General features: G+C 58.1%; 1 protein-coding gene and 1 long non-coding RNA gene across 2 annotated transcripts; one reads left to right on the top strand and one right to left on the bottom strand.

Moving 5' to 3' along the window:
• The first annotated feature begins 531 nt into the window (after positions 1-531).
• GDF6 (growth differentiation factor 6) lies at positions 532-12,228 on the top strand. Its single transcript, XM_086742490.1, has 2 exons — positions 532-853; positions 9,653-12,228. The coding sequence occupies exons 1-2, from the start codon at positions 532-534 to the stop codon at positions 10,555-10,557; spliced, it is 1,227 nt and encodes a 408-aa protein (XP_086598616.1). The 3' UTR covers positions 10,558-12,228.
• On the bottom strand, positions 5,059-7,209 carry LOC147601841 (uncharacterized). Its single transcript, XR_015257874.1, has 3 exons — positions 7,084-7,209; positions 6,828-6,985; positions 5,059-5,221 (listed from the first exon to the last, which is right to left on the bottom strand). It is a non-coding gene; the product is annotated as an uncharacterized LOC147601841 (long non-coding RNA).
• Positions 12,229-12,614: the final 386 nt, after the last annotated feature.

Raw genomic sequence — 12,614 nt, 5'->3', positions numbered from 1 at the left:
GCGAGACACCCCACTTTCTGCCAAATTCTTCTTCTTGCGAGACCCCTGCTATGTTCCAAGCTCTCGGCAGGCACATAGCCGTGGGAACGTGGAGAGCCTCAAGTGAGACTATCAGCATCACGGGAGCCTGCCCACACCCGAAACCGCAAGAAGCACCTGAACGCCCCAAAGCGCAGATCGGTTGATGAGAAGCAGCACCCAAGGGTGGCAGCCGGGCGCCCAGCATCTCTCCCCGGCCCTCGCATCCCGCGTGGAGCCCACGGCGAGAAGAGAGCAAAGGCACCCCCCTAAGTCCCTCGCCCCCCACCCGCAGACCCCGACGGCGGGGTGTCCCGCCCCGCGGGGGCGGGCTGGGTGCCCCCACGGGGCGGTCCACGGCGGGGCGGTACCCGCGGGGCGGGGCGGGCTGCCGCGGGCCGAGCCCGCCCGGGTGCAGTCCCCGCTCCGCGCCGCGCCGCCGCGCAGTCCCCGCGCCGCTCCCCGGGCCGCCGGAGCCGCACGTCGGGCCGCCCTCCTCTTCCTCCTCCCGCTATGAATGCGCACCGGGCCCTGCTCTCCGCCGCCTTGCTCGCCGGCCTCCTCTGGGATTTACCTTGCTGCCTGCCGGCTTCCCTCCCCGCCGCCCCCTCCAAGGACGGACGGGGCCGCAGGGTGCCGCGGTCCCCACGGGATAACCGCCCGCGGCAAGGGGGACACGCCGCGGGACGGCCGCTCCCGCGGGCGGAACCCCACGAGTACATGCTGTCTCTGTTCAGGACGTACTCCATCGCGGAGAAACTGGGCATCAACGCCAGCTTTTTTCAGTCCTCCAAATCCGCGAACACCATCACCAGCTTTGTAGACAGGGGACGAGGTAAGTTCTGGGGTCCCCCCCCACCCCACGCCCCTCACCGTCCCCTCGGGCTGCGGACGCCCCTTCCCTGGCACTGGGAACGCGCTGCATCGACCACTGGTGTTTCCCCGCTCCCCCCCCCCGCCCCAACGCTCGGTATTGCAAAAAAAAAAAAAAAAAAAAAAAAGCGGATTTTTTTGTAAATTGTGGATCGCCTTGTTTCATTTTCAAGCAAACTGCCCCGCGGCGCTCAACCCGGGCTGTGGCAGCCGTGAATCGCTGCGTGCCAGAAACATGCATGTTCGTCCCCGAATCGTCACGGGGTGGTGGGAAACGCGCCCCGGCTTTGGAGGCGCACTTTGGGTGCGAATGCAACCTTCGGGGAAAAAAAAAAAAAAAATCCACCAAACGGTCTTCTGGTCCGTCCCTGGAGCAAGGATGGCTCTTACCAGAGCGGCTGTAAGGCGAATGGAGAGCTCAAACCGACCGAGGGCAAACATTTGCTGCGCTCCCGTGGGGTCGCTTTATCGGGGTTACCTGGAAGAGCACCAGCCCCGTTTGGAAGCGCTGGGGCCGGGACGCAGACGGCTCCGCTTACGGGAGGCGGGCAGCCCGAAGCCCAGGGAACTCCCGGCCCCGCATCCGACGCCCTGTAAGCCTAGTGTGTGCGGGGCTGGCCCTCACCCACCCCCCCGGGACCCTCGGCGGCCCCGCGGAGCGGGGTAGGGGGACGGGGCGGGCGGCGGAGCCCGGGGCCGTTAGGGCCCCAGGCCTTGCCCCCACTATTCATCCCCGGCAGCACCGGTGCCGCGGGGGTCCCGGGACCCCTCCGCGACCCACAGCCCTGGCCGGGGCCCCGCTCTGCTTTTCTCTCGTTGTTTTATCCCTCGTACGCGGGGGAAGCTTTCGTAATGAAGGCTGCGCATTCTTTCTTTCTCCCCCCTACTCCTCCCCCGATTTGAAGACCCTCCCCTCCGTCCGTGTCCCTCACCCCCACCCCCCTGGGACCCTGCTCGTGTACCTGCCGGGGGCCGATCTCCCCGCTTCCCAGTCCTTTTAGGGCAAAACACGGCGCCGGGAAAACCGCACGGAGCTACAGGAGCCGCTCGCTCCCCAAACCAGCCCGGATCCAAACCAGCCCCTTCCCCGGTACCCACTGCTCAACCCCTTGCCCCGTCCCCTCGGGGGGTCTTCCCTCGCGGAGAGGGGCTCGGGTGGGTGCGTGGAAGCCCTCTTGTTGAGTCCCACCCTCGGTCGGAAGCGCCCAGCCCTTTCCGAGGGGAGAGGGGGGCGCGGGGTTTTTTTTTTGCTTTCCGCCTTCTCCTTGGGGTTGTTTTCTCCGTCGCTGTTATAAAGGAGATGGGGGGAAGAGGACTCGCTTTCTAGAAATACGGTTTGGGAAGTCTGGCCCTCTTTGCCTCCCGGAGAGGAAACGGGGTACCAATTCCACGAGTGGCGGGGAAATAGAGCCGAGCTCAAGATCATCTTATTCGTGATAACCAGAAGAAAGCCAGTTAATTTACCAAATTTAGCTCATCTCGCTGCGTGGGAGATTCTGCTCCGGGGGAAGTGATTTGCTCACAGAAGTCCTGGTTTGATTAAGGAAAAGCCTCACTTTTCCCCATTGATTTTGATTTGATGTGTCACAGGCTGTGACCTTCTGCTGGACCTTCCGAGGGTTGCTTAGCATCCAGCCGCTGATTGGAGTATTTCAACTCAGTGATCTAATTGAGTGTTCATGTCATAACATATCAAATATTGTCTGGTCTCCCATAATGAAGCGGACCAGCCAATGGCACATCACCAAAAAAAAAAAAAACCAACAAAAAAAAAAAAAAAACAACCAAAAAAACCACCACGAAAAAAACTTCAAGAGAGCTTCCGTTCCTCTGAAGTGGTAGCTATTTTACTGCCCACCTCCCCGTAGGCTCCTAGCCCAGTTAATTGGCGAGCTGGAGCTGTGCTGCTGATGAACACAGCTCAGAGAAAGTGGGGAGGGGAGGTGGGGGGGGGGGTGTGGAAGGGGAGGAAAGTTTCTGTCAATTCGTCCGCAGACAATATAGTCGCCCAAATTGACCCAATTAGATGGGCTGCTCTTCACCTAAGCGGTAGCTCCCGTGGGAGACGGCGGTGGCCGTCTCTGCATCCCGCACGGCACCCCTCACCGCAGCGTTTGGGATGCGGGACGCGGGACGCACACACACGGCTGCAGCGGGGAGAGGAGCGCCAAGCAGCTTTTACTCCCTTCCCACCCGGCGTGGGTTGCTGTGCCTGCGTGTCCGTGGAAACCGTTCCCGGGGGAAAGGCAGCCCGGCTGCGGGCTCCCGCCTGCTGCAGCCGCCCCGCGTCCAGCCGGTCCCCGCAGCGCTCCGGTGCGGACATCGACCGGACCGCCGCTCCTCTTCCCTTCTTCTTTCCTTCCTCCCCACTTGAAGCTCATAAGATCGCTTTCAGCCTCGCTCGAGAGGAGGAAAGCCACACCACCGCATTATACATATATATATATGTATTTTTTTTCCCTGGGGTACAGTGCAGAAAGCTGGGGAAAGCGTTGGCGATTCCCCCTTTTCTACCCCCTCCCGCCCCCCACTCGCTCCCCCTTGTTACGGTCGCAAGATCAGACAGGACCTAGCTGAATGTAGGAAAATTACTGTTGGCACATGAAGTAACTCATTAAAACGCAGATGGTGCTCTCGCTGGCCTCAGGACCCCCAGCATTGGAGCTCCACAGTAAGGCAGGACAATTAGGAGCTGCAAGGACTCCACCGGGGCAGGGAAAAAAAAAAAAAAAAAGAAAGAAAGAAAAAAAAAGAAGACAGAGCGGGAGGGAGCTGGAGAAGGGAGCTATAAACAAGCAAATACACAGCCAGCAAGAAGCGCGGCACGGCTCGGAACAAACCGAAAACAACAACAAAAAAAGAAATAGCCAGAGTGCGAGGGAGCGCCGTTGTGGAAGTAGTCTCCCGTGGGAGGGGGCTGCCACAGGGGCCGGCTGCTTCGGGTCCTCTCGCCTTTTCCTCCCGCGTCTGCGGAGCTGCCCGCGGCCGGGCCCTGGCACCGGGAACGCTGAGCTCCGCGCTTGAGGGATGGGGAAACCCAAAAGGGTCGAGGTCCCCTTTCCTCTCTCCGCCTTTTCTTCGTGCGGCATCGTGTTCCCGCTGAGAAGCGGGCGGGGGGCCGGCCGTCGATGTTTTCCCATAGCGGTTCAGGTCGGGAGGGGGGTGAGGACGGGGCGGGGGGGCAGGAGGAATTGGGGATCCCGTGTGTGGAAGCTGGAAGCGGCCCGGCTGCGCGTGGGGCGGAAGAAAAGGGCGTAAATCCCACTTGAAGCTCATCGAGCGCAACGTGTTTATGCAAAACAGCGGGTTTCTGGGTGGACGGGAAGCTGCGGTGCAGCGCAATCCGTGCAGCGCCTTTGCCCGGGCGGTGTTGTCGTTGGCAGAGGGAAAATGAAATATAAGCAGGGAAGTATTTTAATGGGGAAGGAGGGAATTCGCAACTGTTAATTATTTGGTGACCTTGTATTCGGTTTGTCTGAGCCCCTTATAAAAACGCTAATGCGGACCAGACGGCCGGAGTGCGGCGGCCGGTGGCCGCTGCCCATCCCCGCCGGGCGCCCGCGGACCGACCCAGCGCCCCAGCGGAGCCTCCGCGCCGGCGGAGCCGGCAAAGCGCGGGAGAGGGCGAGGAGGGGAGGGCCGCGCCTCCGCACTGGCCACCCCTGCGGGATGTTTGAGGGTTCGGGTGGGTTTTTTTTTTTTGGTTGGTTGGTTGGTTTTAGATATTTTTTTTGGTCCCCGCGGGAGGACGCGGAGCGCTGCGCGGGGCTGAGGCGTGGGCGTCGAGCGGCCCCTCGGAAGCCGCGGCCGCACCGCTAGCCTCTCCCTCCCAAAAACCGGGGGTTTGGGGCTTTTTTTGGTTTTGTATTTTTTGTTGTTGTTGGGGTTTTTTTTTAATTTTGCGAGGGCGCGGAGGTTTGCGCGCAGAAGCGCAGCGGGACGGGGAGAGCGGTCTGGGGAAAGCGCAGCCCGCAAGCGCCGTGAGGGGACGAGAAGGAGCGAAGCCTGAGAAGCCGTTCCAGTGGCTCATTTCGGACCCGATTCTGATTTTTAAAATTTTTAAAATTTTTAAATCCAGAAGCAATCCGGGGCTTGCTAGGAGACTGCGTTTAATTTAACTTTTTAAAATTCTTTTTTTTCTTTTCTTTCTTTCTTTCTTTCTTTCTTTTTTTTTTTTTTTTTTGAGGACGGTAGGACCGAGCTCTCCGCTTCGGGATTGTTTTGTTTGGTTGAGTTTTCGGGAGAAAACCTGGCTCAGTTCGGGGCCAGCCCGGCGCTGGGCACGGCAGCCGGGCGCCTCGCCCTCATTTTTCCTCCTCGCTTCGTAGTCCTATAGAAAAAAAAAAAAAAAAAAAAGCAGCCGATAGGAGAAATGCTCTTTTCCTTGCGATTTCGGGGCAGGCTGGAAGTGAGGTTGGGAGCCCTTCCGTGCTTGACGCCTGGTTTGGGAGCGAAAGGGGAGGTTTCAGCCCTCGCTCGTCGCGGCCAGGTCGTTGCCGTATCCCGGCGCTTCTACAGGCATCGCTCGGAAATACCCTCCAAAACATCCCCTCGCTCCGTTTCTCAGCTCCGAGAGCTGGGAATATTCGGTCTGATTTTCTCAACATGGATAATTTGGGAGGAATGGATTTCTCCATGGTCGGAGGATTTCGGGTAGCGAAATCGCCGCAAACGGGGAAAAGGGAAAGGAACTCGGTTCACGCCCGTCACAGCAGGTAGAAGCCCTCCAAGGAAGCCCCTCTCCGCCTCGGCGCATCCCCGGGATGCCCCGCGGGCGTTGCGGGGATCCCTCCGCGCCCGTGGGCCGAGCGTCGCTCCTGGGAACCGGGAAGGCGGCGGGGGGCGGCAGTGGGGGGGGGGCGGGGAAGGGGAGCTGGGCAAGGGTAGGCAGCCTTCCCGGAGCAGGTACAGTAAAGCGACGATAGCAAAGGTGCAGCGCAGCCAGGTGCCTCCTCGCTCCGGGGACATAAAAAGAAAAAAAAAAATTGAAAAAAAAACCCAAAACCTGGAAACAGCCACTCCAGCAGTTCGCTGGGGTTTTGGCAGGGCTGGGAATTCGTCCGAGGAAGGTGTGGTCTGTACTGGTCACTCGATAGCGAAGGGAACGAAACGTTTAAATCTAATCTCTCAGTGTATTTCTTTTTTTTTTTTTTTAAAACCCAACATTTAAAGAAAAAAAAAAAACAGAAAAACCCCACAAACCAGGCGCTGGGAGATGCGAGATGGAGCCCCGGAGAAATACCGCACATGAAGAGTCAGCCCCGTGCTCCCAAGCTCGGGTAACGCTCCCAAAGCGATACCTGTCAGCCCTGCGATTCCGCAAGGACAAGGTGCGGGCAGGTCGTCGCCGTTGCGGGGGACAGAGGTTTTAATTTCCAGATGATTGCTGAGCGAGCGCCTGCGAAGGGTCTTTCAACTGCAAATGTGCTTTTGGTTTGCGAGTTTAAATACTGCTCGAAAGAGAATTTGGGAAAGGGGAAAATTCTTCTGGAGTGTGGTTTGGGTGTAATTTGCAGTGATGTAAAAGTTCACATCTGAGCCCTGATGAGTTGGCCGGCAGCCCGGTACCTGATCTGCCATGAAAAAGGGAAAACTTTGCGGAGCTGTCGTTAACCCCCGGCTCGCCTCAAAGCCCGGGATGCTGGCTTCGAGGTGAGAAAAGGGAGAGGAACCCGCTCACTCGTTTCACCTCGGAGACGACAAAAAGGCGGGGGGCGGGGGGGGGTCCGGGGCAGCCCCCCCACCGGCCCCGGCCCGCCTGGGGGGCACAGGGACGGCGCTGCCTGGGAACTTCGGGCTGCTGTCGTCCCCCACCCCCGACACACGCTTACATTCCAGATTTATTCCCTCCTTCCCGCTCCCAGTGTTTTCTTTTCGCCCGAGAAAAAAAAAAAAAAACCAAAACAACGGAGAGTCGAAATAAAACTAATACTTACTGCGGAACTAACATTGGTCTAAGTGAAGGTTAGAAATATAAACGCACCTCCTCGGTGCGTTTTCTGCTTTCCCCATCCCAGCTGGATGCGAGATGGTTTTGCCTCTCTCTCCAAATATTTCGGTAACGGGATTAACGATAACGACAGCCTCGGCCGGCCTGAGGAAACAAACAAACAAACAAACAAACTAAAATCCCCCCCCAAAACCCAAAACCAGTCAGCTCTCGAGCTGGATGTTGGAAAGCCCGGGTTTCACCCCAGCCGCTCCGTGGGTTTCGAGGATGAGCCCCGGTCCGTGTGTGCTCCTCACGGGGGGGTGAGGGAGTCGGTGGGGTGTCCCCACGCCGTCGTTCTTTGTGCGCGGGGAAGGCGGCAGTTTCGCTGGAACAAAGGGTCCCCAGAGCAGAGCCTTCTCTCTCCGGTTTGGGGAGGCTCCGGAGGTACCGGTTTCCCCTCCCCGCCCTCCGCCGGTTTTCCCACCCCCTCTGCCGCCCTGGGAGGGAGCCAGCGCTGGGTTAGGGTTGTGCGTTCATCTGGCATTAGGAGGTGAGAAAGGCGAATAAAAAAGCGATTTATCTGATCGGATTCGAAGCTGCTTGTCTGAAACAACCGGCAGCCTTTCGGGGAGAGGAGCGTGAGCCGGCAGCTGCGGGAACCAGCGGGAGTTTTCCGGCGCGGAGCCGGTGCTGCCGGAGCTCGGCGGGGGGACCCGCTCGCCCGGGGACGCCTTTTTCCCACCCGTGTCGCCGGCCGTGCAGTGTCGCCAGCCGCAGCGGTTTGCAGACCCTTTTCACAAACCGCTTTCAGCAGCGGGGAACTCGCCGCTTCAGCCCCCGCATAACCTGTACTGGCCCGGCTGTCGCCCCCGACGGGACCGTAGTCACCCCCCTGCTTGGGGGGTCCCGGGGGTGGGTGGGGGAAAGGGCTGCCCTCTTTTCCCCCGAAAGCCCAGCTCCTGCACCCCAGCATGCATGCGGGGACCCCCAAGGAGGGGGCACCGGCCAGGAGCAGGATGGAGAGAAGCTGGTGGGTGTTTGCTCCGGAGGGGCAGCGGGCAGGAGGCAGCGCTCCCCCCACCTCCACCCCAGGGCGACAGGGAGTGGCTTAAAAGCGGAGCTGTGCCCAGGCCTAGCTCTGCCCATAGCCTAAATCCGGGGGTAGGGGCAGCGGCGCTGATCTGTTTTCCTCGCGGGTCGCTGGAGCCGTCGCAGGAAGGCGGGAGGCAGCTCCCGAGAGCCCCGTCTGAGCCGCGTCGGATACTCGGGCACCTGAGAGACGCTGGGTTAGGGGAAAGCCAAAAGCGAGAAGAAGGAGGAGGAGGAAGGGCACCCGGGAGATGCACATCCGCTTCTGTCTGAAGATCCCAGATCTGCCCGGGACCCCCTTGAACAAGGCGCAATGGCCCCTGAGCCCCTCTGAGCTGCCAGCCCCTCCTCCCATCACTCAGCCCTCCCCTACCCCGACCCCCGCATTTAACTTTTCTTCCCAGCAAATAGACAGAGAAGCCGGTGTCGTCACCGGGGGACTGTGACGACATTTTTCGGGCTGTGTGTGGGGTGGGTTTGTTTTTTTTTTTTTTGGCAGACTCCCCTGCCGGCTCCGCCCCGGGGCCAGGGCAGGTGTGTGGTGCCCGACAGGGATGCGGTGGGGATGTCGCCGTGGGTGCGGCGTGGGCCTCCCACGGCGAGTTCTCGCGGAGTAGGACGAAGGGAGGGCGGGCAGGCTCCGCCCTGGACTCGTGTGGCCCGGAGTGGGCTCGCCGTTCACACTGCCGTCTCTCTCTCGGCGCCCGGGGCAACATGCAGCAGCGCAGGGCGATTTTGGAGTGTGCTAATCCGCGCTGATTAACTGCGCGTTAATCCGCGCTGATTTTTTACATCACCGTGGAGCGTCTGGGGGGTCTCGGTTTGCATAAATCACCCCGTGGTCCCTCCTGAACCCCCCCAGGACCTCCCCCCAGACCTGTCAGGTAGAGCCGAGGTTGTGAAATACACTGATTAGGAACCGCAATGACCTCCGATATCAATAAATTACAGGGGGCTGTCTCTCTCTTCTGTCTCCGTTTCTACCTCCGGAGCAGGCTGAGCTTGGGAAAGCAGCGAGGGGCTGCAGTGACACTTTTACTATTGAAATCTACACAAGCTTTACTGGCTTCTGGGGAAACCCAGGACCTTTGGGAATTTCTTGTATTTGCTGGTTCCAATTTTATTGGAAAGCAGCTCAGGGGAATTTGGTTTGTTTTCTGCACTGCGCTTCGTACACCAGTGTGTCAAGAAAGAAGTCTAGGTTTTTCCCTGGAAGGAGAATATATATGTGTCTACTTGTCTATATGTGTGCCTTACGTACCTGAGCACACAGACACTGCCAGGCCCACATCGCTGGCGGGAATGACGGGCAGGGGATGTGCACGGAGCAGGGGCTGCTTCTGGTGCGGGACAGCGGGCTCCTGTCTGGTGTGGGGTCCTTCCATATGTCTTCTTCTTTCCTCTCTCCTCTCTTCTTCTTCCTCCTCCTCCTCTCTTCTTCCTCCTCCTCCTCTCTTTTCTTTTTTCTCCTTCTCCTTTTCCTCCTCCTTCTCCTCTTCTTCCTCCTCCCCCCCCCGCCCTCCCTTCTCGCTCCCAGCGGAGCCCCTGGTCGCGGCCCGGGGGCGGCCCTGGCCAGGGGCGGGGGTGAGGCGGGGGCAAGGCGGGGGCGAGCGTCCCTGGCCGTGCAGCCGCCGGCCCTGCCCGCCCCCTCCCCTCCCCAGAGACCTCTCGGCAGATCCCCCCTGAGCTCAACCGACCGTAATTATGATGATGATTTTTTTTTTTTCCCTAATCTTGCAGACGATCTCCCGCCCGCTCCCCTGAGGCGGCAGCGCTACGTGTTTGATGTGTCGACCCTCTCCGAGGCGGAGGAGCTGGTGGGGGCTGAGCTGCGCCTCTTCCGCCGGCCACCCCCGGCCCGCCGCCGCCCGCTGCCCGCCGCCCCGCTGCAGATGCAGCTCTTCCCCTGCTTCTCGCCGCGGCCGCTGGACTCCCGGCCCCTGGACCTGCGGGCGGCCCCGGCCGCCGGCTGGGAGGTCTTCGACGTGCGGCAGGGCCTGCGGGAGCAGCGGCCCTGGAAGCGGCTGTGCCTGGAGCTGCGGGCCTCAGCGGGCCGCGGGCCGCCGCCGCCGCCCTGGCTGGACCTGCGGGGCCTGGGCTTTGGGCGCCGGGCGCGGCCGCCGCGAGAAAGGGGTCTGCTGGTGGTCTTCACCCGGGCCAGGCGGCGAAGCCTCCTCGGGGAGCTGCGCGCCGAGCTGGGCCCGACCCCGACCCCGACCCCCGCCCCGCCGCCGCCGCGCCCCGCCGCCCGCCGCCGCCCGCCGCCCCGGCGCCAGCGGCGCACGGCCTTCGCCAGCCAGCGCGGCAAGCGGCTCGGCAAGAAGTCGCGGCTGCGCTGCAGCAAGAAGCCGCTGCACGTCAACTTCAAGGAGCTAGGCTGGGACGACTGGATCATCGCCCCCCTGGAGTACGAGGCCCACCACTGCGAGGGGGTCTGCGACTTCCCGCTGCGCTCCCACCTGGAGCCCACAAACCACGCCATCATCCAGACCCTCATGAACTCCATGGACCCCGGCTCCACGCCGCCCAGCTGCTGTGTCCCCACCAAGCTGACTCCCATCAGCATCCTCTACATCGACGCGGGCAACAACGTGGTCTACAAGCAGTACGAGGACATGGTGGTGGAGTCCTGCGGCTGCAGGTAGCGGCCGGGCCGAGCCCCCGGCGGAAAAGCGGCGGCGAGCGGGGACCGGCCCCACGCCCGCCCGGAGCGCGGCCCGGGCCAAGGGCGGGGGGGCGGCGGCGGGAGCGGGGGCTCGGGCGGGAAAGGGCGAGCGGGCGGGGCAGGCGGCGAGGCCCCTTCCCCGCTTCCCTTCGCGCCCCGAACCCGCGGGATTTTCTCCGCCGGGTCGCCTCCCGCCCGCTGAAGGTGACGGAGATTTAGGGAGCGGGCGAAGAATGAGTCGGGGAGCCGGCTGATCCCTCTCGCTGAAGTTGCTCCCTTCTGCCCTCTCCCTTCCACATTCCTGCCAGATTACCAGCCAGAAATAGCCTACGACCCTCCCGCCCCAGAGGAAAAAAAAAAAAAGGAGAAAAGGAAAAAAAAAAATTGCTCAAGATTGTAATGACGAGCTAGGCTTTATTTCAACAGAGCAGTGAAAAACTGTGAAGAGCGAAGTGTTACAGCAAGCACAACCCGGGTGGACTGGACAGGAAAGTCCTTCAGATTTCAGAGCAGCGCAACGATGCCCCATCCCGGTCTCCAGGCTGCTCCAGCTCTGCAGCCCTCGCAACCCCCCAGCAGTGTTACACACAAATGTTGTGCTGGAAGAGGCGTTTTGTGTTAGATTTCTGTTTCTTTCCCATTTTTGGTCTCAGCTGCGGCTTCACCTAAGGAAAGTGCACTTCACAGCGTGCCCAGCCCTTTTTTAGCATAACTGGTATGTTCGTAGTTTCAGGCTTTTCCCAGCTGATTTCTCGAATTGTTGGCTTATCTGGTTTCGCAAAGCTACAAACTGATGGAAAAAAAATAAAAAAAAAAGAGAAGAGAATAATAATATAAAATGCTAATAGACTCGACCAGGAGCAATAATTTAAAATGCACATTTTGCTTTGGATGCACTGTTGTTCATACAAAAGTTGTAAATATTTGTTTATTTAAACAGACTGAAAAGTGCAAAATGGAGATGAACAACATGCATTTCTTTTTTTTAATGTACAAAACATTATATGCACTCAAAATGTTATAATTTCTAATATTTTTAAAAGTTTATATTTGAGTTGTACAGAATTAAGCATTAATCAAATATTTCATCCTTACTTAACATTATCGTTTCCTTAAGATATTATTCCAAGATTTAAATTCTGTGCTAATAATGGAGAAAAGAACTTTTTTTTTTGACTGTCTACCTCACTATAATGCAAGTATTTACAACTCTAAAGTTACCTGAGGTAAATTAATATTCAGAACATTTTTACAATACACCTTTACTGGACGATACTACAACTATTACTGTACTATTAAACGTTTTTTTTTCCAAAAAGTCAGCTTGCTTTTATATGTTCTATTATTTGGTTAAGTAATTTTGAGTTCTCAATTGAACATTGGCTCCAGTTCTAAAATGCTGCGGAGCTGAATTGGAGCAAGTGCCACTTTAAGACCTACCTAAAGCCATTCCTCCTATCTGAAGACTTTTTGTACTCTCACAAGATCTTTAATTCCGTCTTTCGTGTATGCCTGTGCCATGAAGCTGCATTATGTTCTTATGCATTTTATGCAATGATTACTGTAAGTGGGAGAATGCGTTAAGGGGAAGAATTCAGGCAAGCCTTTGTAAATCTCATCTGTACTGGGCACGTGTATATACACTGTATGATGATGACGAGCAAAAGACAATGAATGTTTTATAAATGATATTTATTTTGATACAATGGGTAATATATTTATTAAATATTTCCTGGCTTATCTCTTAGATAATGCTATTCACTGAGTAGCTGTTTCAGTAAGAGAAGGATTCCCCTCCTCTCTTGCAGCGGTGCGTGCAGAGAAGGTGGTGCAGGCAGCGTGGGGGCTGTGAGCCCCCGCTCTTGGGGCTGGGGTAAAAAAAAAAAGCCTCATCTTATATGCAATGCAGAAGAGCTGAAAGAGCTGCTCACCTGGTGGAATGTGTTTGAAAACAAGGTTCTTTTCATGGAAAGTGGATTTTTTTTACCCTATCACAAGATCTGATCTCATGCGATTTTCTCCGGCCAACTTTCACCC

The sequence above is a fragment of the Chlamydotis macqueenii genome, chromosome 2 (assembly GCF_036417535.1).
Source record: "Chlamydotis macqueenii isolate bChlMac1 chromosome 2, bChlMac1.mat, whole genome shotgun sequence".
NCBI lineage: Eukaryota > Metazoa > Chordata > Aves > Otidiformes > Otididae > Chlamydotis > Chlamydotis macqueenii.
This window is presented reverse-complemented; position numbering and strand designations above follow the sequence as displayed.

Excerpts from the sequence above, each read along its gene's own strand:
- GDF6 (XM_086742490.1), top strand. The coding sequence starts at position 532 with ATGAATGCGCACCGGGCCCTGCTCTCCGCCGCCTTGCTCGCCGGCCTC. Across the intron at positions 854-9,652 it reads CTTTGTAGACAGGGGACGAG|ACGATCTCCCGCCCGCTCCC; the intron begins GTAAGTTCTGGG and ends CTAATCTTGCAG.